This window comes from Oryctolagus cuniculus, chromosome 1, assembly GCF_964237555.1.
Source record: "Oryctolagus cuniculus chromosome 1, mOryCun1.1, whole genome shotgun sequence".
Taxonomy (NCBI): Eukaryota; Metazoa; Chordata; class Mammalia; order Lagomorpha; family Leporidae; genus Oryctolagus; species Oryctolagus cuniculus.
The window spans coordinates 61143183-61167000 of NC_091432.1; the positions used below are offsets into that span (position 1 = coordinate 61143183).

Here is a 23818-nt window from a genome sequence, read left to right on the forward strand (position 1 = left end):
AAATCATATATCATTTTCATTTCACAGGAAATACTGCCTTGCTTTGGAATTAGTGAGAACAAGAAGTTGTCCTCTGTCATAGTTTCTCTATCCAAGGACAAACATTCTGACAACTAATCTGTCCATATGACATATTTCTACCACTATCCAATTCCCCCAGGAATTACATCCACTTAGTATTTCTTTTTCATACTCACAACTGCTGGATTATCGAACACATTTCTGACCATGGGCAATGGTGATAGGTTCCTTCTTCCAGCAACTATATTTGATCACTTTGTCTCGAAATTCCTTGGTTTTCACTCCATAAATAATAGGATTGAGCATTGGAGGTATAAGGAAGTAGAGGTTGCCTAGAATGGTATGGGCATGGGATGGAATGCCTTGACCAAATCGATGAGAGAGAAAAGAGAAAAGTGCAGGGGTGTAAGAGACAAGCATGACGCTGATGTGTGTGGTGCAGGTGTTGACTGCTTTGTGGTGGGCTTCCTTAGAAGACAGACGCATGATAGCCCGGATGATTAACACGTAAGATGAGGCAATAGCTGAGATGTCCAGCCCAACCACTAGCAAGGCCACAACCAGACCATATATCCGGTTGACGGTGGTGTCTGCACACACCATCTTCACCACAGCCATGTGTTCGCAGTAGGTGGTGGGGATGACACGATTGGCATGAAAGGGCATCTGCTGGAGGAGAATGGGCATGGGGAGAATAAACAGGATGGCTCTCAGCAAACTCACTAGGCTGATGAGCCCAACACGACTATTGGAAAGGATGGTGGCATAACGCAGGGGCTCACAGATGGCCACATAGCGGTCAAAGGCCATGGTCATCAGGATAGCTGATTGCATGACAGAGATGGAGTGGATGAAGAACAGCTGTACCAGGCAGCCCTCATAGCTGATCTCACTCTGCCCAAACCAGAAGATGCATAGCACCTTAGGGATGGTGGTTGTGGACATACCCAGATCAGTGAGGGCCAAAAGGTAGAGGAGCAGGAACATGGGCTTGTGCAGCGAGCGCTCTGTGGAGATGGTGAAGAGGATGGTACAGTTCCCAAGCACAGTGATGAAGTACATGGAGGAGAAGGGGATAGATATCCACCTATGTTTGTCCTCCATTCCAGGAATGCCTTGGAGAATGAAGAAGGAAGGGCGGCCTTGTGTGGCATTGCAAGCCTTCATAGCAGCACCCTTGTAAAGTACCTGAGGAAAGCAATAAAGAGACTACCTGAGTGACAACTAAAATGAAAACAAAGATTCTACTTTTTACTTGCTGAGCACTCTATTTAGTGAAGTATTTAGCCTGTGATTGCAAGTAAGTTGAAAGCATATCAGAAAATTAAAAGGAAAAAAAGAAAGGAAGGAAAGGGGCCGGTGCTGTGGCGCAGCGGGTTAATGCCCTGACCTGATGCGCCGGCATCCCATATGAGTGCTGGTTCGAGACCCGGTTGCTCCACTTCCGAGCCAGTTCTCTGCTATGGCCTGGGAAAGCAGTGGAAGAGAGCCCAGGTCCTTGGGCCCCTTTACCCGCATGGGAGACCCAGAAGAAGCTCCTGGCTCCTGGCTTCGGATCGGCGCAGCTCTAACCATTGCGGCCATCTGTGGAGTGAACCATCGGATGGAAGACCTCTCTCTCTTTCTCTCTCTCTCTGACTCTCTTCTCTCTCTGTGTAACTCTGACTTGAAAATAAATAAATAAATATTTAAAAAATAAAAAGAAAGGAAGGAAAGAGGAATGAGGGAGGGAGGGAAACAGAGAAGGAAGTATGTTTATGTTCCTAGAATTATATCTTTGAAATAAATGAAATCTGTTCTTTTTATGTGAATTAAAAAGCTTAGAATGTTACCATACACAAACATGATTCTGAATCATGATAATATATATTATATAGTATAGTAGTATACTGTCATAATACAGAAGTAATATATTTTAATAGCATTTGTAACAATAACAGCATCTCTGCTTGAAGAACATAATTTGAAGGATGTGAAAGAAACTGAGCGGAAAACTAAGAAACTCAAAAAAATACACTAAGAAAGGTTTTCAAAAAGTTTACGGAAATCTATATTATGAAAAATTATGCATGGATTTATCTTTTTTCCATAAACATTTGAAGTATCCTTGTATACTCCCTCAAAAAATCAAAAGATGAAATACATCATCAAAATAGTTGATTTAAATTAACTTAAAAGTTTATAATAGAAATCTGTATAGAGGGGTCAGTACTGTGGCTCAGCGGGTTAACGCCCTGGCCTGAAGCGCCAATATCCCACATGGGCGCTGGTTCGAGACCCAGCTGCTCCACTTCCAATCCAGCTCTCTACTATGTACTGGGAAAGCAGTGGAAAATGGCCCAAGTCCTTAGGCCCCTGCAACCGTGTGGGAGACCCGGAGGAAGCTCCTGGCTCCTGGTTTCGGATCGGCGCAGCTCCAGCCATTGCGGCCAATTGGGGAGTGAACCATTGGATGGAAGACTCTCTCTCTCTCTCTCTCTCTCTCTCTCTGCCTCTCCTCTCTCTGTGTAACTCTTTCAAATAAATAAATAAATCTTTTTTTTTTAAAAAAAGGAAATCTTCATACAATTTAAACAATCTACACTTTCAGCAGATATGGGATCTGAGGGAATGAGGGCCTTTATGATGAAGGATGAGGCAGGTAGTAGGGTGCTGGACAGCTGGAACTCAGAGTAGATTCCTAGAGTGTGAACAGAGCCCACCTTCCATTTAACACTTACCTGAAAGTGAGGCAATGAAGGAGTGTGCAGCTGATCCACACCTTTTGCAAATATGTATGTGAGTGCATGCACATGTGTGTATATATCTCTTAGAAAACTTCCACTTAACTCTTGGAGAGCACGCTCACCACCCTGCATCTCCAGTCTCTACTTTCAGGCACTGCAAATCCATTGTGGGGTTGGGTGTGCTTTAAGTAACCTGGGCAAAACCCTTTAGGATGCCCAGAATTAGCTACTTTCTACCCGTCCTCTTCACACACAGCTCAACACTGCTGTTAATGTGCATAATTGCCCCTGGAGGTTGCCCTGAGCCCCCAGGAGATAGGAGTTCTGGGGACCTTCTAATTGTTGCCAGTCCTGGAAGAGCTTGAGAAGAGAAGCTGAAAGTTAAGCAGAATCTGGACCAGATTAAGGACTAGAAAGTTGAGCATCCCAAAGATTCTCTCCCAAACATGCGTAGGTTTAAGAACTAAAGGGGGACTTCTCCACGTCTGGAGGCATCATGTCCATGAAGGTAGCAGAGGTACAATCTACTGATGGATATCTTGGTTAAAATGGTGTTAGCCTCAAATTCTTTTCCTGCCTAGAGTCTTTCTAATTTTCATACTCTCACCTTTGTCTGAGGTCAGTGGCATTGGCCTACACATTTCCCAGAGCCTTTTCTGTTATCCATTGCCCTCCATTCTCAGAGCCTCTTTGGGCCCAACCTCTGTCCAGTTTTTGGTTCCAGATATAGCCACATTTTTTTTCTCATTAACTCAGAAGAAGAAATTTATTAAAGTTTGTCAAAAAGTACTTTGCCAACACCACTGCAAAATGCAAAAAAAAAACAACAGTCACAAAATCATACAAAACAACAAAATTGAGACTTGCGCCAATTTTTAAAAATGCTTTTTATTTTTTTATGTATTGATTGATTTCCCCCAAAGAAAACTTTTATTTAAGGAATACAGACTTCATGCATTTCATAAGTACAACTTTTGGAATATAGTGATTCTGCCTGCCCTCTCACCCACTCTCCCACCCCTCCTCATCCTCCCTCTCTCATTCCCAGTCTCATTCTTCACTAAGACCCATTTTCAATTAAATTTATGCACAGGAGACCAACTCTATACTAAGTAAAGAGGTCAACAATTTGCATAGAAAACAAACAACAAACAAATAAAGCCTGTTCCTCAACAGTTGAGACAAGGGCTGTTGAAAGTCTTTGCATCTTGAAATTAATTTTACTTTAAAAAAAAAAAACTTAATTAACTTTATGGCCGGCACCGCGGCTCACTAGACTAATCCTCCGCTTGCGGCACCAGCACTCCAGGTTCTAGTCCCGGTTGGGGTGCCGGATTCTGTCCTGGTTGCCCCTCTTCCAGTCCAGCTCTCCTCTGTGGCCCCGGGCAGGCAGTAGAGGATGGCCCAAGTCTTTGGGCCCTGAACCTACAGGAGGAAGCACCTGACTCCTGGCTCCTGACTTCGCATCGGCGCAGTGCGCCGGCTATAGAAGCCATTTGTGGGGTGAACCAACGGAAAAGGAAGACCTTTCTCTCTGTCTCTCTCTCTCTCTAACTCTGCCTGTCAAACAAATATTTTTTAAATTTAAAACTTAATTAACTTTAAAAAAGCACCTGAGAATGATACATCTTTTGTGAGCACTTAGACGTAATTATAATACAATTCATTGAGGATGGAGGTCGTGCATGGGAAGTTAGTGCACAGTGACTCTTGTTGTTCATTTAACAATTAACACTGTTATGTATGATGTCATTGATCACCTGAGGCTCTTGACATGAGCTGCCTAGGCTATAGAAGACTTTTGAATCCACAAACCCCATCAATATTTAGACAAGGTCATATGCAAAGTGAAAGGTCTCTCCTCCCTTCAAAGAAAAGTAGCTTCTTTGTTGACCATTCTTTCCACTGGGGTCTCATCCACCGAGGTCTTTCATGTAGGACATTTTTTGGCACAATGTCTTGGCTTGCTCTCGTGAGCTTTTCAGCCAGACCAGAATGCCTTTAAAGCAGAATCTGAGGTCAGACTGCTACTTAAAGCAATTGTCATTCCATGAGTCTGATGTGTGGACTGCTTCCCAAGTTGGAGCATTCACTCCTTTTTAATTCTATCTACATCACTTTAACACTTTAGATGATATTTTTTCCCACCCAGCTTAAGGGGAGTTGGGGTCCTTTGACAAATTTTTAAACTGTACCCTTAGAAGTAAGCCTGTGGGAATGTAAGAAGAACTATACAGCTTTACAGTTACAAAGTTCATGCACTTCATAATTACAACTTTAGGAACATGGTGATTCTTCCCACTGTGCCCACCCTTCTACCCATACTCCCAGCCCCTCTTTCTCCTCCCTCTCTTATTCCCACTCTTATTTTTTACTGAGATGTATTTTCAATTGACTTTACACATATATTTAACTCTATGGTAAGTAAAGAGTTCAACACTTTCAGCAATGGACAGATCAACCAGACAGAAAATCAGCAAGGAAACAACAGAGTTAACCGACACTATAGAACAAATGGACCTAACAGATATCTACAGAACTTTCCATCCTACAGTTGCAGAATACACATTCTTATCACCAGTGCATGGAACTTTCTCTAGCATTGACCACATACTAGGCCATAAAGCAAGTCTCAGCAAATTCAAAAAATTCCAAATCATAACATGCATCATCTCAGACTACAATGGAATGAAGCTGGAAATCAGCAACTCAGGAATCTCTAGAACATATGCAAACACATGGAGACTGAACAACATACTCCAGAATGAACAATGAGGTCACTGAAAACATCAAAAGATAAAAGAAATCTGGAAACAAATGAAGATGACAATACAACATATCAAAACTTATGGGATACAGCAAAAGCAGTGTTAAGAGGAAAGTTTATAGTAATTGGTACCCACATCAAGAAATTAGAAAGGCACCAAACAAAAGTTTTTATTAATATAAAAAGAGCATATTTCATACATTTCATAGGTACAATTCTAGGTATTGTTATCTTCAAGCCAGATTTTAAATATTAATGTGGTGCAAGTTCTACCTACAGAACAGGTCCCCTAAAAAGACCTTAGTGGGAGTGAGTTGTCAGTGAGAGGAGAGAGGAAAGAAAGAGCAAAGAAAAGTGTATGTTAAATTAAATAGCCTGGGATAATTAATACTTCAATTTAAAGATGCCTAAATAGACAAGCACATATGCCGACAGCTTTCACCTCATGAAAATATATATAATATATTAATAAGTCATTCTACATGAAATTCCAGAGCAAGAAAGACAGAAGAAGACCAATCATTCTTAATTCTTATGGCTAACATGAGTAACTTTTTTTATTGATGTTAACTATAGTCTGCTTGTATCCTCATATTTTCTTAATAGAATGTATTAGGATACAATACCAAATTACCCACCATTTTGACCATATCCAATCTAGAACCTCCCCACCCCCAACTTTCAATATCCCTCCTTAAAGTCATCAAGCATGAGTTCACATTGTGTAAGAACCCCATCCTAACTCTCAGCATTGCCTAGCGGCTCTGCTGGACACTTTCTTCACTTCTGCGGCAGGATTCACAACCCCAAAGCTCAGTACAGATATGGTCCTTGTGCTCTTAGATTGGTGAGCTTTAACAACTTTCAGCAGAGAAGATAGTCTTCCTACTTGTTTAAGAAATATACAAGAATCTTCTTACATTTAATTTTTGATAGAATTTTTCCATTGAAATGGCTTAGTTATTTAACATACAAACCATGAGAAGATGAAAACCATGTGCTCTTGGGGTAGGCATTTAGCCTAGTGATTAAGACATTGGTTCAGACACCTGTGTCCCATATCTGAGTGCCTGGATTTGATTCTCTGCTCCTGCTCCAAAATCTAGCTTCCTGCTAATGCAAACTCTGGGAAACAGTGATGATGGCTCAAGTAATTGGGTTCCTGCCGTCCATGTGAAAGATTTGGATTGCATTTCTGGCTTCTGATTTCACCACCACCTCCCTGCCCTCTGGCCTAGTCTGGGCCTATTGTAGGAATTTGAGTAGTGAAGCAGAAGATGAGAGTTCTCTCCTCTCTCTCTCTCTCCTCAAATAAATACATTTTTTAAAAAATGTAAACTCTCAAATTATGAACAACTTGAACCTTTTTGTCTTAGCCTAATGAAAGGAGGACCTAGGATGAAGAATAATCATAAAATAATGAGGGGCTGGTGCTGCAGCTCAGCGGGTAAAGACGCGGCCTACAGTGCCAGCATCACAAATGGGTGCCAGTTCCAGTCCTGGCTGCTCCACTTCCCATCCAGCTCTCTGCTATGGCCCGGGAAAGCAGTAGAAGATGGCCCAAGTCCTTGGGACCCTACACCCACGTAGGATACCTGGAAGAAGCTTCTGGCTCCTGGTTCAGATCAGCACAGCCCCGGCCATTGTGGCCAATTGTAAAGTGACCCAGCAGATGGAAGACCTCTCTCTCTCTCTGTCTGACTCTCCTCTCTCTGGGTGTAACTCTGACTTTAAAATAAATAAATAAATCTTTAAAAATTAATTCAAAAGTCAGCTCTGGGTAGACTGAATCTCAAACCTTAGGAAAAAAAAACACATATAGATACATATAGATACCAAAATTGAAAAGTTGAATGAATCTCTGATGTCATGAGTTTCTGGTAATTAATAAGGCATGATGCATAACTGACTCTGCAGAATATGATTGTATTGTGTAACTTGGCTACTTGCATTTATTTCTTCCAAAGAAGAAATAAACCCAAAAAGCCAAAAACATCAGCTCTCACAGGAGGTAAGCCTATGCTAAAGTATGAAGGTCAGCTGTTTGGAGTAGGGTTCTTGTCAACCTATCAGCCTGCATAGCATTAGCAGGTAACTTTGTGTCCTGGAAACTCTGGTATATCCAAAGCTGATGACTAAAATAAGCAAAAAGTCAGACCTGGCCCACAGTAACCATGAGACTAATTTGCATGTAAAACCCATCACACTTGTAGTATCAGGAAACACACGAATGTTCTCAGTTGTGAGTTGTCAGAGTAGCTACAAAATGCTTACCTTTGTAATAATTCTTTGAGAAACTTGTGCTGTGGTTTTCGCACGTAATTATGTGTATCCAAGTTTCTCATATTACAGCATGCAGCAGTCATTCTCATCTGTTTCAAACCTAATTAAAGATCCAGAGGCTCTCATACTCTTGCAGCCATCTCTAGCCAAGGACTGATGCTCTCACTGAAGATGCTCTTGGTCTAAGACAGTGCTGGCAGTAATCTATTCAATTACTCTGTAGTGTTTGTGCATATTCTCAGTTCCTCTTATGAGTGTTTTCTCCTACCTCTGGCACATGGTATTTCTATACATGGAAAGAATACTTCTCATCAACTCTTTCTTTTTTTTAAATAAAAATATTTATTTATTTATTTATTTGAAAGGCAGATTTTACAGAAAGGCAGAGAGAGAAATCTTCCATCTGCTGGTTCATTCTCCAGATGGCCACAACAGCCAGAGCTGTGCTGATCTGAAGCCAGGAGCCAGGAGCTTCTTCCTGGTCTCCCAGGTGGGTTCAGGGGTCCATGCACTTGAGCCACCTCTACTGCTTTCCCAGGCCATAGCAGAGAGTTGGATAGGAAGTAGAGCAGCCTGGACTAGAATTGGCACCCATATGGGATGCTGGCACTGCAAGTGGCAGCTTTACCCACTATGCCACAGCACCGGCCCATGTTGGATCACTCTCCCCTTTATTTATTCTATCGGTTAGTGTTAGCAGGTACTAGACTTGCTTATGTGCTCCCTTTGACTCTTAGTCCTTTCATTATGATCAGTTGCGAACTGAAATTGATCACTTGGACTAGTGAGATGGCATTGGTACATGCCACCTTGATGGGATTAAATTGGAGTCCCCTGGTATGTTTCTAACTCTACCATTTGGGGCAAGTCAGCTTGAGCATGTCCCAAATTATATATCTCTTCCCTCTCTTATTCCTACTCTTATGTTTAACAGGGATCACATTTCAGTTAAATTTCAACACTTAAGAATAACTGTGTATTAATTACAGAATTAAACCAGTCATATTAAGTAGAACAGACAAAAAAACTACTAAGAGGGATAATGTATTAAGTTGTTCATTAACAGTCAGGGCTATGCTGATCAAGTCACCGTTTCCCATAGTGTCCATTCCACTTCAACAGGTTTACTTTTTGGTGTTCAGTCAGTTGTCACCGATCAGGGAGAACATATGGTATTTGTCCTTTTGGGACTGGCTTATTTCACTTAGCATGATGTGTTCCAGATTCCTCCATTTTGTTGCAAATGACTGGATTTCGTTGTTTCTTACTGCGGTATAGTATTCTAAAGAGTACATATCCCATAATTTCTTTATCCAGTCTACCGTTGATGGGCATTTAGGTTGGTTCCAGGTCTTAGCTATTGTGAATTGAGCTGCAATAAACATTAGGGTGCAGACCGCTTTTTTGTTTGCCAATTTAAATTCCTTTGGGTAAATTCCAAGGAGTGGGATGGCTGGGTCGAACGGTAGGGTTATCTTCAGGTTTCTGAGGAATCTCCAGACTGACTTCCATAGTGGCTTGACCAGTTTGCATTCCCACCAACAGTGGGTTAGTGTCCCTTTTTCCCCACATCCTCGCCAGCATCTGTTGTTGGTAGATTTCTGAATGTGAGCCATTCTAACCGGGGTGAGGTGGAACCTCATTGTGGTTTTGATTTGCATTTCTCTGATTGCTAATGACCTTGAACATTTTTTCATGTGCCTGTTGGCCATTTGGATTTCCTCTTTTGAAAAATGTCTATTGAGGTCCTTGGCCCATCTCTTAAGTGGGTTGTTGGTTTTGTTTTTGTGGAGTTTCTTGATCTCTTTGTAGATTCTGGTTATTAACCCTTTATCTGTTGCATAGTTTGCAAATATTTTTTCCCATTCTGACGGTTGTCTCTTCACTCTCCTGACTGTTTCTTTTGCAGTACAGAAACTTCTCAATTTGATGCAATCCCAATAGTTAATTTTGGCTTTGACTGCCTGTGCCTCCCGGGTCTTTTCCAGAAACTCTTTGCCTGTGCCAATATCTTGAAGGGTTTCTCCAATGTTCTCTAGTAACTTGATGGTGTCAGGTCGTAGATTTAGGTCTTTAATCCATGTTGAGTGGATTTTTGTGTAAGGTGTAAGGTAGGGGTCTTGCTTCATGATTCTGCACGTGGAAATCCAATTTTCCCAGCACCATTTATTGAATAGACTGTCCTTGCTCCAGGAATTAGTTTTAGATCCTTGATCAAATATAAGTTGGCTGTAGATGTTTGGGTTGATTTCTGGTATTTCAATTCTGTTCCATTGGTCTATCCATCTGTTTCTGTACCAGTACCATGCTGTTTTGATTACAACTGCCCTGTAGTATGTCCTGAAATCTGGTATTGTGATGCCTCCGGCTTTGTTTTTGTTGTACAAGATTGCTTTAGCTATTCGAGGTCTCTTGTGCCTCCATATAAATTTCAGCACCATTTTTTCCAGATCTGAGAAGAAGGTCTTCGGTATCTTGATTGGTATTGCATTGAATCTATAAATTGCTTTTGGGAGAATGGACATTTTGATGATATTGATTCTTCCAATCCATGAGCATGGAAGATTTTTCCATTTCTTGGTATCCTCTTCTATTTCTTTCTTTAAGGTTTTGTAATTTTCATCGTAGAGATCTTTAACGTCCTTGGTTAAGTTTATTCCAAGGTATTTGATTGTTTTTGTAGCTATTGTGAATGGGATTGATCTTAGAAGTTCTTCCTCAGCCATGGCATTGTCTGTGTATACAAAGGCTGTTGATTTTTGTGCATTGATTTTATACCCTGCTACTTTGCCAAACTCTTCTATGAGTTCCAATAGTCTCTTGGTAGAGTTCTTTGGGTCCCCTAAATAAAGAATCATGTCATCTGCAAAGAGGGATAGTTTGAGTTCTTCCTTCCCAATTTGTATCCCTTTAATTTCTTTTTCTTGCCTAATAGCTCTGGCTAGAACCTCCAGAACTATATTGAATAGCAGTGGTGAGAGTGGACATCCCTGTCTGGTCCCAGATCTCAGTGGAAATGCTTCCAACTTTTCCCCATTCAATAGGATGTTGGCTGTGGGTTTTTCATAGATTGCTTTGATTGTATTGAGGAATGTTCCTTCCAAACCCAGTTTGCTTAGAGTTTTCATCATGAACGGGTGTTGTATTTTATCAAATGCTTTCTCGGCATCTATTGAGAGAATCATATGGTTTTTCTTCTGCAGTCTGTTAATGTGGTGTATCACATTGATTGTCTTGCGCACATTAAACCATCCCTGCATACCAGGGATAAATCCCACTTGGTCTGGGTGGATGATCTTTCTGATGTGTTGTTGCATTCTATTGGCGAGAATTTTATTGAGGATTTTTGCATCTATGTTCATCAGGGATATTGGTCTGTAATTCTCTTTTAGTGCTGCATCTTTTCCCGGCTTAGGAATTAAGGTGATGCTGGCTTCATAGAAAGAATTTGGGAGGATTCCCTCTTCTTCAATTGTTCTGAATAGTTTGAGAAGAATTGGAGTTAGTTCTTCTTTAAATGTCTGGTAGAATTCAGCAGTGAATCCATCTGGTCCTGGGCTTTTCTTTGTTGGGAGGGCCTTTATTACTGTTTCAATTTCTGTCTCAGTTATGGGTCTGTTTAGGTTTTCGATGTCTTCCTGGTTCAATTTAGGTAGGTTGCTTGTGTCCAGGAATCTATCCATTTCTGATAGGTTTCCCTGTTTGCTGGCATACAAGTCCTTGTAGTAATTTCTGATGATTCTTTTTATTTCTGTGGTGTCTGTTGTTACGTTTCCTTTTTCGTCTCTGATTTTATTGATTTGGGTCTTTTCTCTTCTTTTTTTAGTTAGTTGGGCCAAAGGGGTGTCAATTTTGTTTATTTTTTCAAAAAACCAGCTCCTCGTTTGGCTGATTTTTTGTAATGTTTTTCTTGATTCAATCCTGTTGATTTCTTCTCTGATTTTAATTATTTCTCTTCTCCTACTAGAGTTGGGTCTGGTTTGCTGTAGGTTTTCTAGATCCTTGAGGTGAATAGAAAGCTCATCTATTTGGTGCCTTTCCAATTTCTTGATGTAGGCACCTATTGATATAAACTTTCCTCTTAACACTGCTTTTGCTGCGTCCCATAAGTTTTGGTATGTTGTGCTGTTATCCTCATTTACTTCCAGAAAGTTTTTGATTTCTCTTTTGATTTCTTCTATGACCCATTGTTCATTCAGGAGCATGTTGTTCAATCTCCATGTGTTTGCGTATGCTCTAGGGATTCCTGACTTGTTCATTTCCAACTTCATTCCTTTATGGTCTGAGAAGCTGCATGGTATGATTCTAATTCTTTTGAATTTGCTGAGACTTGCTTTATGGCCTAGTATGTGGTCAATCCTAGAGAAGGTTCCATGTACTGCTGAGAAGAATGTATAATCTTTAGCTGTAGGATTGAAAGTTCTGTATATATCTGTTAGATCCATTTGGGCTATAGTGTCGTTTAAATCTACTGTATCCTTGTTGATCTTCTGTCCTATTGATCTGTCTATTTCTGAGAGTGGAGTATTGAAGTCCCCCAGTACTATTGTATTGGGGTCTAAGTCTCCCTTTAAGTCCGTTAACAAATCTTTTAGATAAACCGGTGCCCTGTAGTTAGGTGCATATACATTGATAATTGTTATATCTTCCTGTTGAATTGATCCCTTAATCATTATGTAGTGTCCCTCTTTGTCTCTCTTAACGGTTTTTGTGGTAAAGTTTATGGTGTCTGATATTAAGATGGCTACGCCTGCTCTTTTTTCGTTTCTGTTGGCATGGTATATCTTTTTCCAGCCTTTCACTTTCAGTCTGTATGGATCTTTGTTGGAAAGATGTGTTTCTTGTAAGCAGCAAATAGATGGGTTTTGTTTTTTAACCCAATCAGCCAAACGGTGTCTTTTAACTGGACAGTTCAGGCCATTCACGTTCAATGTGACTAATGATAAGTGGTAACTTTGCCCTGCCATTTGCCAAAGATAAGTTCTAATATATGCTTTGAATTCCCTGTGATCTTTTGCTGTGAGCTTTCCTTCCTTGGTTTCCTTCCTTTACCTTCTTTCATATTGATGACCGTGTTTCTTTGTTTCTGTGTGTAACACATCTTTAAGCATCTTTTGCAGGGCTGGACGAGTGGCAACAAATTCTTTCAATTTCTGTTTGTTATGAAAAGTCTTTATTTCACCTTCATTCACAAATGATAGCTTTGCAGGATATAATATTCTGGGCTGGCAGTTGTTCTCTCTTAGTACCTGGGCTATATCTCGCCATTCCCTCCTAGCTTGTAGAGTTTCTGATGAGAAGTCAGCTGTGAGTCTGATTGGAGATCCTCTGAGAGTAATCTGACGTTTCTCTCTTGCACATTTTAGGATCTTTTCTTTATGTTTCACTGTGGAGAGTTTAATTACAACGTGTCGTGGTGAGGGTCTCTTTTGGTCGTGTTTATTAGGGGTTCTGTGAGCTTCCTGTACTAGGATTTCTCTGTCCTTCTCCAAACCTGGGAAATTTTCTGCTAATATCTCACTAAAAAGGCCTTCTAATCCTTTCTCCCTCTCCATGCCTTCAGGAACTCCTAGAACCCGAATGTTGGGTTTTTTAATAGTATCCTGAAGATTCCCGACAATATGTTTTAGATTTCTAATTTCCTCGTCTTTTCTTTGGTCTGACTGTATCCTTTCCTGTTCTCTGTCTTCTAAGTCCGATATTCTCTCTTCTGCTTCTCCCATTCTGTTTGTAAGGCTCTCTATTGTGTTTTTCATTTGATCTATTGAATTCTTCACTTCAGTCACTATCCCAGTTTCCTGTTGTACTAGTTGTTTCGTTTCATTTTGATTCCTCCTTAATATTTCATTTTCACGAGAGAGATTTTCTATCTTGTCCATTAAGGATTTCTGTAGTTCAAGAATTTGTTTTTGAGAACTTCTTAATGTTCTTATCAATTTTTTGAGATCTGCTTCTTGCATTTCTTCTATGTCATCATCCTCATAATCTTGAATTGGGGTGTCTTTTTCATTTGAGGGCTTCATGGTGACTTCCTTGTTTTTATTACCTTGGTTTTTGCGTTTGTTATTTGTCATATTGGAGATATTTGGTTTCTTCACTGTGGTGCTTTTTCTTGTTATACTATGACTCTAGATTAAGTGGACTATCTGTTTTTGATGGAGCCTTAGGGCTTGAGATGGGTGTGGCCTGAGAGCTCTGTTTGGTGTGCCAAAGGTGACACTCCCAGGTTAGGCGTGGTAAACCTCTCTCTCTCTCTCTCTCTCTTTTTTTTTGATTCAAGAGGGAAGTTATTCTGCACAGCTGAACGAAGTTGGAGGTAGTTAGCAGGCAAATGATATACCCACAGGAGCCAGAGATCAGAAGCTCTTTCCCAAGGACCACACAGGGAATCTGTTCGGCCCTTAGAGTGGGCTCAAATTCTCCTTCAGTCTCCCACTGGGTTGCCAAAGTTACGGAATTGTAGCGTCTCTGGAGAGTGCTCACGTGAATTCCGTGAGTTCTCTCCCCCACCGTCTCTTTTTTCACAGTCTCAGTTCAGTAGCACCATAAATTTACTAGGTCCTAATCTCCTGTTAATTCGCCCCACCCAGAGTCAGGTTTTACTGCTAGGCTCAGGGCCGGTGCAGACCTGAGGTCGCTCTGCTTATGACGTATGTCCAAGATGGCGCCTGCTCTTTGTCTTGCTCGCCCTTGAGAGGTGAGCGGAGAGAGAGAAACCCGTGTCCGTACCAGTCACCTTTTTTTTTTTTTCCCTCTCTCTCTCTTCCAGTTAGCTTGGTGAAGTCCCCCCCGCCCCGGGGGTCGTTCCCTCTAGTCTCCTCTCTCTGCTTGCCTGCCGGTGTCTCGGGTTATTGAGGTTCGGCTCACCTCGCGTTCCAGCGCTGGTGTGTTGAGTCTGCCGCTGGTGTCCCGAACTGTGGGCTCCCACGCTCTCCACGCAGGTCTGCTCCCCTTCCAGCGCCGATGTGTGGACTCAGAGCCCTGGACGTCCCAAGTCTCCCCGCTGTTGCACTCCCCTTAGAGCACTTACGCGCAGACCCTGCAGCTTGCGCAGCTCAGTCCCGCGGCTCGGCTTCTGCGGCTCAGTCCCGCGGCTCGGCTTTCGCGCGAGGTGGGCGACCTTGTTCTCCCAGTAGGTCCTCCGATTCACGCCCACTGGATCCAGAAGAGTTTTGTCTGCAATATTTTCCTGGTTCTTTTTTCTGAGGCTACCGTAACTCCCCTTTTATTAAACTAAATTTTCCCGGACTATCGGTGCGCGCCCTCACTATTCCGCCATCTTGGCTCCGCCCCTCTTGTTCTTCTTTCTCCTCTTAGATACCATCTGGGTACATATTTGGTAAGGGCTGTAGGATGTGAAGAAGGTAGCTTACACACAACTTTGTGGTACTTGATAAATCCAAAGTAAACTTTGGATCCAAAACCTAGAATTCTAGTTGAGGCTTCTCTGAATTTCCCTCTTTTTTAACTGAGTCTATTGATAATGCAATGAACTTAACGTAGATTTGAGCATAGATGAAATCCGCTGCTGCTATCAGATATTTTTAGAAAGCCTGACTTGGACCAGGGAAAGGGCAGTCAGGATGAGAGACACAGAGAAGTGCATGAGGCACTTAGCAAGTACAACAGACACTGCCCGGCTACTGGGAGGAGGGAAAGAGAGAGAGAGAGAGAGAGAGAGAGAGAGAGAGAGAGAGAAAGGAGAGAGACGCCCTGAAGAATGGAATAAATGAGTTGTGTATCATGCCACAAAAGAGTTTTGGAAGAAAGGCTGAACTTCTTCAATTAAATTCCACAAGAGCAGATTATTAAATGGATTAGACAGAGGCACCAATGCCATTGATTATGTGGGGCTCCCCCTCTCAGGATTTACCTTCTATGAGTGTTGGCAACAGGGGTCAATCTATTAAGTTATTGGGGACTATCTTTTCTTGGAAAGGTCACCAACCTACAAACATCTGAAGAGGCAGATTAAATCAACTAAACCTTAAATATTAATTCCTTAAACATTAATTTTTTAAAGATTTATTTATTTACTTAAAAGTCAGAGTTACACAGAGCAAGAAGGAGAGACAGAGAAAGAGAGAGAGGTCTTCCATCCGCTGGTTCACTCCCCATTTGGATCCCAAACCAGGAGTCAGGAGCTTCTTCTGGGTCTCCCACGTGGGTGCAGGGGCCCAAGGACTTGAGCCATCTTCTACTGCTTGTGATGCTTGTGCTGTAGGCAACAGCTTGACCCACTATACATATGCCAGCCCCCTAAGCCTTACAGTTTAAGCAATTTAAGGAGGAAATTTCTTTAGCTCCTATTTACATGGGTGGACTTCCGTTTTACAGTTATGAGAATCAGGGTAGATATTGGGGGAAAGCAAGGATTTGCTTAGTTTTTTTTTTTTTTTTTTTTGACAGGCAGAGTTGGACAGCAAGAGAGAGAGAGAGACAGAGAGAAAGGTGCTCCCCACTCCGTTGGTTCACCCCCCAAATGGCTGCCACGGCCGGCACCAGTGCTGTGCCGATCCGAAGCCAGGAGCCAGGTGCTTCCTCCTGGTCTCCCATGCGGGTGCAGGGCCCAAGGACTTGGACCATCTTCCACTGCCTTCCCGGGCCACAGCAGAGAGCTGGACTGGAAGAGGAGCAACCAGGACAGAATCTGGCGCCCCAATCGAGACTAGAACCCTGTGTGCCGGCGCTGCAGGCAGAGGATTAGCCAAGTGAGCCGTGGTGCTGGCCTTGCTTAGGTTTTATACTTTGAGCCTCCCCTTGTGATCTTATACAGCAGTCAGACAAGCTCCCCAGGGCAGGGATTCCACATTGAATTTTATTAAAAAGTCTTTGACTTAGCAATTATTTTGTTCCCACATTTTCTTAGAAAACTCATCAGTTGCTGATAGGTAGGCAGAACTGGATTTAGCTATATGACTGGTATCTCTGAGAAAATATTGTTTTAATGCCACTTCTATTATAACTTAAAATTGAGACTGACAGTTTGGCAGATATTTATTGACAAAGGAAACAGAAGAGAGTTAGTTTATTATTTCCTAGAAGTGACAGTGAGGGAGAGGCTTTAATGCAGATGACTGTAGATAATTATAATGATAGTTGTAAAATTTTTATTTCCAGTTCATGAACCACGTTCAATCCATGAACTTAATGGCCACATCCAACTTAAGTAGCTTTGATCCAGGCCCATTCATCCTCCTGGGAATCCCAGGACTGCAGAAGTTGCATGTGTGGATTGGGATTCCCTTCTTTATTATCTACCTCGTGGGCTTTGCAGGCAACAGTATCCTTCTCTACCTTATTTCCATGGAGCACAGGCTCCATGAGCCCATGTTCTTTTTCCTTGCCATGCTGGCTGCTACAGATCTCACCCTGTCTAATACGTGTGTACCCAAAACATTGAGCATCTTCTGGCTGGGTCCCCAAGAAATCGCCTTTGCTGGATGTCTTACTCAGATGTTTTTCCTCCACTTTAGTTTTGCCGTGGATTCTGCCATCCTGTTGGCTATGGCATTTGATCGCTATGTGGCTATTTGCTTCCCCCTACAATATAACATGATTCTCACTCGTCAGATTGTTACTAAAATAACAATGGGCATTATCAGCAGGAGCTTTTGTATCATCTTCCCCTGTGTGTTCCTATTAAAGCGATTACCTTTTTGTAGAACCCTCATTATCCCCCACACATATTGTGAGCACATAGGCATTGCCCGGCTTGCCTGTGCAGACATCTCCATCAACATCTGGTATGGCTTTGCTGTGCCTATCATGACTGTCACGTCAGACCTGATCCTCATTGGTGTCTCCTACACTCTCATCCTTCGTGCAGTCTTCAACCTTCCATCCTGGGATGCTCGCCAGAAGGCCCTAAGCACATGTGGTTCCCATGTGTGTGTCATTCTTATATTCTACACACCAGCCATATTCTCTGTCCTTGCCCACCGTTTTGGTCACAATATTCCTCACTCTTTCCATATACTGTTTGCCAACCTCTATGTAGCCATCCCTTGTGCACTCAATCCAATCATCTATGGAGTAAAGACCAAGAAGATTCGTGACAGAATCTTTGTTCTCTTCTTCCCTAAGGGGAATCAGTGACACGAGGCTAAGAGCTTGGAAAAAAACAGGTAATTGTATTGATTTTGCAGTGCTTCCAATTTTTTAAAAGCTGGAATCTCTAATTTATATAAAACCCAAAATCTACTATGGGTTGTAGCAAGAGATGAACCAAGATGAGCAGGTAGATGTCAAGAGATAAAAAATAAAAGTGGAAGAATACATATTTACCTGAAAAGATATTTAGAAGATTTTTTAAAAAAAGATTTATTTGAAAAGTAGAGTTACAAAGAGGGAGAGGCAGAGGCAGAAGCAAGGAGAGAAATCTTCCATCCCATGGTTCACTCCTCAAATGATCACGACAGCCAGGGTTGGGCCAGGCTAAAGTCAGGAGTGAGGAGCTCCATCTGGGTCTTCCACATGGATGCAGGAGCTCAAGCACTTGTGCCATCTTCTGCTGCCTTCCCAGGTGCATTAACAGGGAGCTGGACCGGAAGCAGAGCAGCCAGGACACAAATTGGTGTCCACATGGAATGCTGGCAATGCAGATAGTGGCCCAACCCACTACTCCACAATGCTGGCTACTGGAATGAGATGTTTATATAATTTTGAGATATGATTTCCAAGATATATGAAATAGCTTTAATCATAAATAATGTAGGCAGATTTTTCTTATAACAGGCTTTAAAAAGGTAAGGTAAGACTTCACAATTTGGGAAAATTTGTAGGGAAATTTCCAGGGGGAGAACTGATAAAGATAATAGCAAAAGATTACCCTTTCTTTTTTTTAATTTTTTTTTTATTTTTTGACAGGCAGAGTGGACAGTGAGAGAGAGAGAGACAGAGAGAAAGGTCTTCCTTTTGCCGTTGGTTCACCCTCCAAGGGCCTCCACGGCTGGCGCTCTGTGGCCGGCGCACCGCGCTGATCCAATGGAAGGAGCCAGGTACTTCTCCTGGTCTCCCATGGGGTGCAGGGCCCAAAGACCTAGGCCATCCTCCACTGCACTCCCGGGCCCCAGCAGAGAGCTGGCCTGGAAGAGGGGCAACCGGGACAGAATCTGGCGCCCTGAACGGGACTAGAACCTGGTGTGCCAGCGCTGCAAGGCGGAGGATTAGCCTAGTGAGCCACGGCGCCGGCCAAGATTACCCTTTCTTAAAGAATACTCCAAAAAAATTAATTATCTGAGGCAGTAGTCCTCAAACTTTAATAAGTGTAAGAGTCACCTGGAGAACTTAAGAATAATGCCAATTCCCAGACTGTGTTCTGCTTCAGATGTTCTCTTCATTCTTTAATAATTCTGTAGATGATTCTGATATTAAGGAATCTTGGTTTCTTCTCGATCAGACAAGTGTGGTCCTTTGTCCTAGACATGGTTTTTAATTGACTTTCTGGGTCCAGAAATAACAACTTTCTTTTGTCCTCTACACAACTGCTTCTTGAATGATAGTATTCATCCATACTTGTCCCAACTTTAAATCTGCTATCATAAAAAACAAGATCAATTATCTCCTTGTTGCAATTATCTTCTTAGCCTGGGTTACTCTAGCTTCTTTAAAAAATTTTTGGCTTCTGACACAATGTAATTTTCTGAAAAAACAAAATTTTGTCATGTTTCTTAGTGATTTTAGTTGTATAAATGATTATTTAGTAACTTGATGTAGCAGATTTTATTTTAAAACATGGCCAACACAATATCTTCTATTTCCTCTGTTTTTATGTAGTTTGAACTTTTTGTCATTCCCATGATAGTTTGAATCCAGTTTCCTCCATTTCTTGAACAGGAACTTGGCCTAAGGATTTCTTGGTAAATAGCATTCAGTGGGAGTAGCATTCCTAATCTTGGAACCCCAGAGATTAGGTCATAAAAATCTTTGTAACTTTTACATGTCTTTTATTTTTATTTTATTTTATTTTTTTTGACAGGCAAGTGGACAGTGAAAGAGAGACAGAGAGAAAGGTCTTCCTTTTGCATCGGTTCACCCTCCAATGGCCACCACGGCCGGCGCACCACGCTGATCCAATGGCAGGAGCTAGGTGCTTCTCCTGGTCTCCCATGGGGTGCAGGGCCCAAGCACTTGGGCCATCCTCCACTGCCTTCTTGGGCCACAGCAGAGAGCTGGCCTGGAAGAGGGGCAACCGGGACAGAATCCGGCGTCCTGACCGGGACTAGCACCCGGTGTGCCGGCGCCACTAGGTGGAGGATTAGCCTACTGAGCCGCGGCGCCGGCCTTACATGTCTTTTAAAATATTTGATTTTAGTAGGCTCCTTTTGGAGCCCAACTGCTATGATGTAAGCATCCCTGGTAACATGGAAGATTCATCTCTAAATATTCTAGTAGATGTTCCCAACTGAGATCTCAGCCAAGAGCCAATAATAAATGCCAAACTATCAGACATATCAGTAAGCCATCTTAGACATTCATTCCCATGAAGCAGGAATGGGTCCTTATTAAGACACTGATGATGTACTTCTGGCTGTATTTTAGAATTATAATGAAAGTGTGACTCTTATATGACTCTCTCACTATTTTATAGTTTAGTATCTATTGTATTTATCCTGCTTCTGCATCACCATTATATGTTCTCTAAGTGTAGATAATTCATTTATTTACTTCACAGGTCTTCAAGTTGAGAGGAATAATATTCAAAGAGCTATGTACAAGAAACTGAACTAAAAGAGAATATTCTTACTTTGTCCTGATTTAGAGAATGAGATAAATGGGTTTTGAATTAATTCCATAGTGCAAAGGAGATTTTGACATCTTAGAGAAAAGGTGAGTGTATTTTTGATGCAGGAGGTGGTATGTATTATTATGATTCAAGGGTAGACTAGTCAAAGGGAGCACATAGACAAGTCTAGTACCTGCTAACGCTAACCAATGGAGTAAATAAAGGGGAGAGTGATCCAACATGGGAAGTGAGATACTCAGCAGACTCATAGAATGGCAGATGTCCTAAATAGCACTCTGGCCTCAGAATCAGCCCTAAAGGCATTCGGAGCTGGCTGAAAAGCTCATGAGAGTATTTCAGGCATGGAAAGCCAAGACACTCTGGCAAAAGATCTCTACGAGTGAGATCCCAGTGGAAAGAACAGGTCATCAAAGAAGGAGGTACCTTTCTCTGAAGGGAGGCGAGAACCTCCACTTTGACTATGACCTTGTCTAAACAAGATAAGAGTCGGAGAACTCAGAGGGCTTCCATAGCCTTGGAAACTCACGACTGGAGCATAGGGAGATTACTGATGCCATAGACAGGAGTGTCAATTGGTAAAGTCAACAACAGGAGTCACTGTGCACTTACTCCTCATGTAGGATCTCTATCCTTAATGTGCTGTACATTGAGATTTAATGCTATAACGAGTACTCAAACAGTATATTTCACTTTGTGTTTCTATGGGGGTGCAAACTGTTGAAATCCTTACTTAATGCATACTAAACTGATCCTCTGTTAAAAAAAAAAAAAAAGAAATTTCAATTCCCAACTTGACTCTCACTGGGATTAAACATGACAATAGGTCTGCTCTGATTTCATCATCATTTAAAAAAAATCATCTATTATTTTTCACTTTATGTTTCTGTGTGGGAGCAAACTGTTGAAATCCATACTTGATGTATACTAAGCTGATCTTCTGTATATTAAGATAATCGAAAATGAATCTTGATGTGAATGGAAGGGGAGAGGGAGTGGGAAAGGGGAGGGTTGTGGGTGGGAAGGACGGTATGGGGGGGAAGCCATTGTAATCCATAAGTCGTACTTTGGAAATTTATATTCATTAAATAAAAGTTTTTTAAAAAAAGGGTAGACTAGTACAGGTTTTGTTTACCAAAGAGACTAGAAATGATATTTTGCATCCCATGTGGTTTGCTGCCATATGACCTTGCTGCTCTCCCAAGAGACACAGTCTAATTCCTCTCCTTTTTTTTTTCTGGGATGGCCTTAGTGACTTCTTTGAAAAATAAATGTGACATTTCAAGATATTTGAGGCAAGTTATAAGAAACAACAGGAACCAGCAGTGTGGTGTAGCAAACTAAGCCCCAACTTGTCACCCTGGAATCCCATATCAGAGTGCAAATTGAAGTCCATGCTACTCTGTTTATGTTCTAACTCCCTCCTACTGTGCCTGGGAAAGTAGTGGAAAATGGCCCATGTATTGGGTCCCTGCCTTCCACCCGGGAGACTTAGATGAAGTTCCAGCTTTCTGGGCTCCTGGCTGCCACTTAGCCCAGCCCCAGCTTATGTGACCATTTGTGAATCAGATGCAAGATTCTCTTGCTCGCTTGCTATTTAAATGTTTGTGTCACTCTGTCTGTCAAATAAAGAACTCATTTTAAAAAAGAAATCTTACAACTTCCTCATTGGTGTCATTGAACATTTATTTTCTGCACACTCTCTAGTATACAGTCAGCCAAGAATTCCAAACCAAACGGAGAGGTTGTGTGGTCTGCAGCCTTGACTGAGCTCCTACTTAACAGCTAGCATCAGCTACACCAGTTCTAGTCAAGTTTGGAGATGACTATGACTGCAATAAAAATATTATTATTGCTACATGAGAGAGTTGCCCCAAAGTGAGAAATGCTCAGCTGACTCCAGTAAATCCACAGAATAATGAGATAATAATAATAAATTATTTTAAAATTACTTTCCTTCTGTTTAGTTTGTAATACAACAAAAGATAACTCGGACAATTTGATTGTCATCACTCTGATCTTTCCTCCAAAGATCTTGATCTCTCTACCTCATCTAGTTAACTTCTTGGAAATACCTTAGAATTTGTATTTATACAATGGGTGAAAATTATTAATAGCCTAAGTTTCAGACATTTAATCTAAAATTCAGACATCCTAAAATTTTATTTATTTATTTATTTGAAAGGTGGACAGGCAGAGCTCACTTTTCCTTGTATTCCAAATGTGTCTTTCTCCCCCACCCAAACATATCTCCCTCTCAGCAACCCCCACAGTTCATTGTGGTTTTCAGCAACACAGCAACCCTAACTAATTCTTACTCCCCACCCACTTTGTTGCTGAAACTATGGGCCTAACTTTTTGAATGATCAGTGTTCACTTTTTATTGGATCTTTCTCCAGGAACATAAACACTTAATAATATTTCTTTTGACATTATCACTTGACTCCAGTTCCCTTCTAGCTATACCCCTAATTCTCTAATTTCTTATGCTGTGTAACTCCTTGGCCGAATCATTTAAGTTTTCTAATTCTTCTCACCCATTTTCTCTACCAAATTCCATATTATTATTGCATAATTCCATTCTTGTCTAAGTTAATAATAACTCCAGTTGTTACAACAGTGATCTCTGTCCTCTTATTCCTTGCTCTATCAGCAGTATTTTGTATACTTTTAAATATTTTATGCACATTTCCTCCTTTTATTGTATTCACTTGACTTCAACATTTTCCTCCTAACAGCTATCCTTATTCATCTCCTTCACTGGTTCCTCTTCTTCATATAACCTCTACATACTAGGGTTTAGACTTCCTTTCTATATACCCACTTTATTTGGATCTCATTAGACACATAGCTTTAAATATTGCCATTAAGATGGAGCAAATGTCTGCCACAGTGGATAAAATGCCACTTAGGATACATGTATTCCACATTGGAGTGATTCCAGTTTCCTGTTGATGTGCATCTTGGAAAGCAGCAGGTGGTGGTTCAAGTAGTCAGGTTCCTGCCACCCACACAAGAAGCCTGGTTTGAGTACTGGGCATTTGGGGAATAAACTAGAGGTTTGGACTCTCTCTCTCTCTCTCTCAATCTCTCTCTCTCTCTCTGCCCATCTCTCTTTCCCTCTTGCTTTCCCTCTCAGAAATTAATAAAATAGATAAAAATTGCATATTTTCATTATGATGATGAATAACAAGTATATATCTTCAGTGATGACCACCCTTTCTCTACACTACTGCCTTGTGTATCAGAAACTTTCAATATGTCATTTTTCTCTGT

At 41.5% G+C, this 23818-nt stretch overlaps 1 protein-coding gene and 1 pseudogene across 1 annotated transcript; one reads left to right on the forward strand and one right to left on the reverse strand.

The window, feature by feature from the left end:
* Window positions 1-207: 207 nt before the first annotated feature.
* LOC100353895 (olfactory receptor 52E4-like) lies at window positions 208-2879 on the reverse strand (annotated as a pseudogene).
* A 14059-nt stretch (window positions 2880-16938) lies between these two features.
* OLR153 (olfactory receptor Olr153) lies at window positions 16939-17895 on the forward strand. Its single transcript, NM_001171474.1, is given in 1 exon segment — window positions 16939-17895. A coding segment is annotated over 1 exon segment (957 nt).
* Window positions 17896-23818: the final 5923 nt, after the last annotated feature.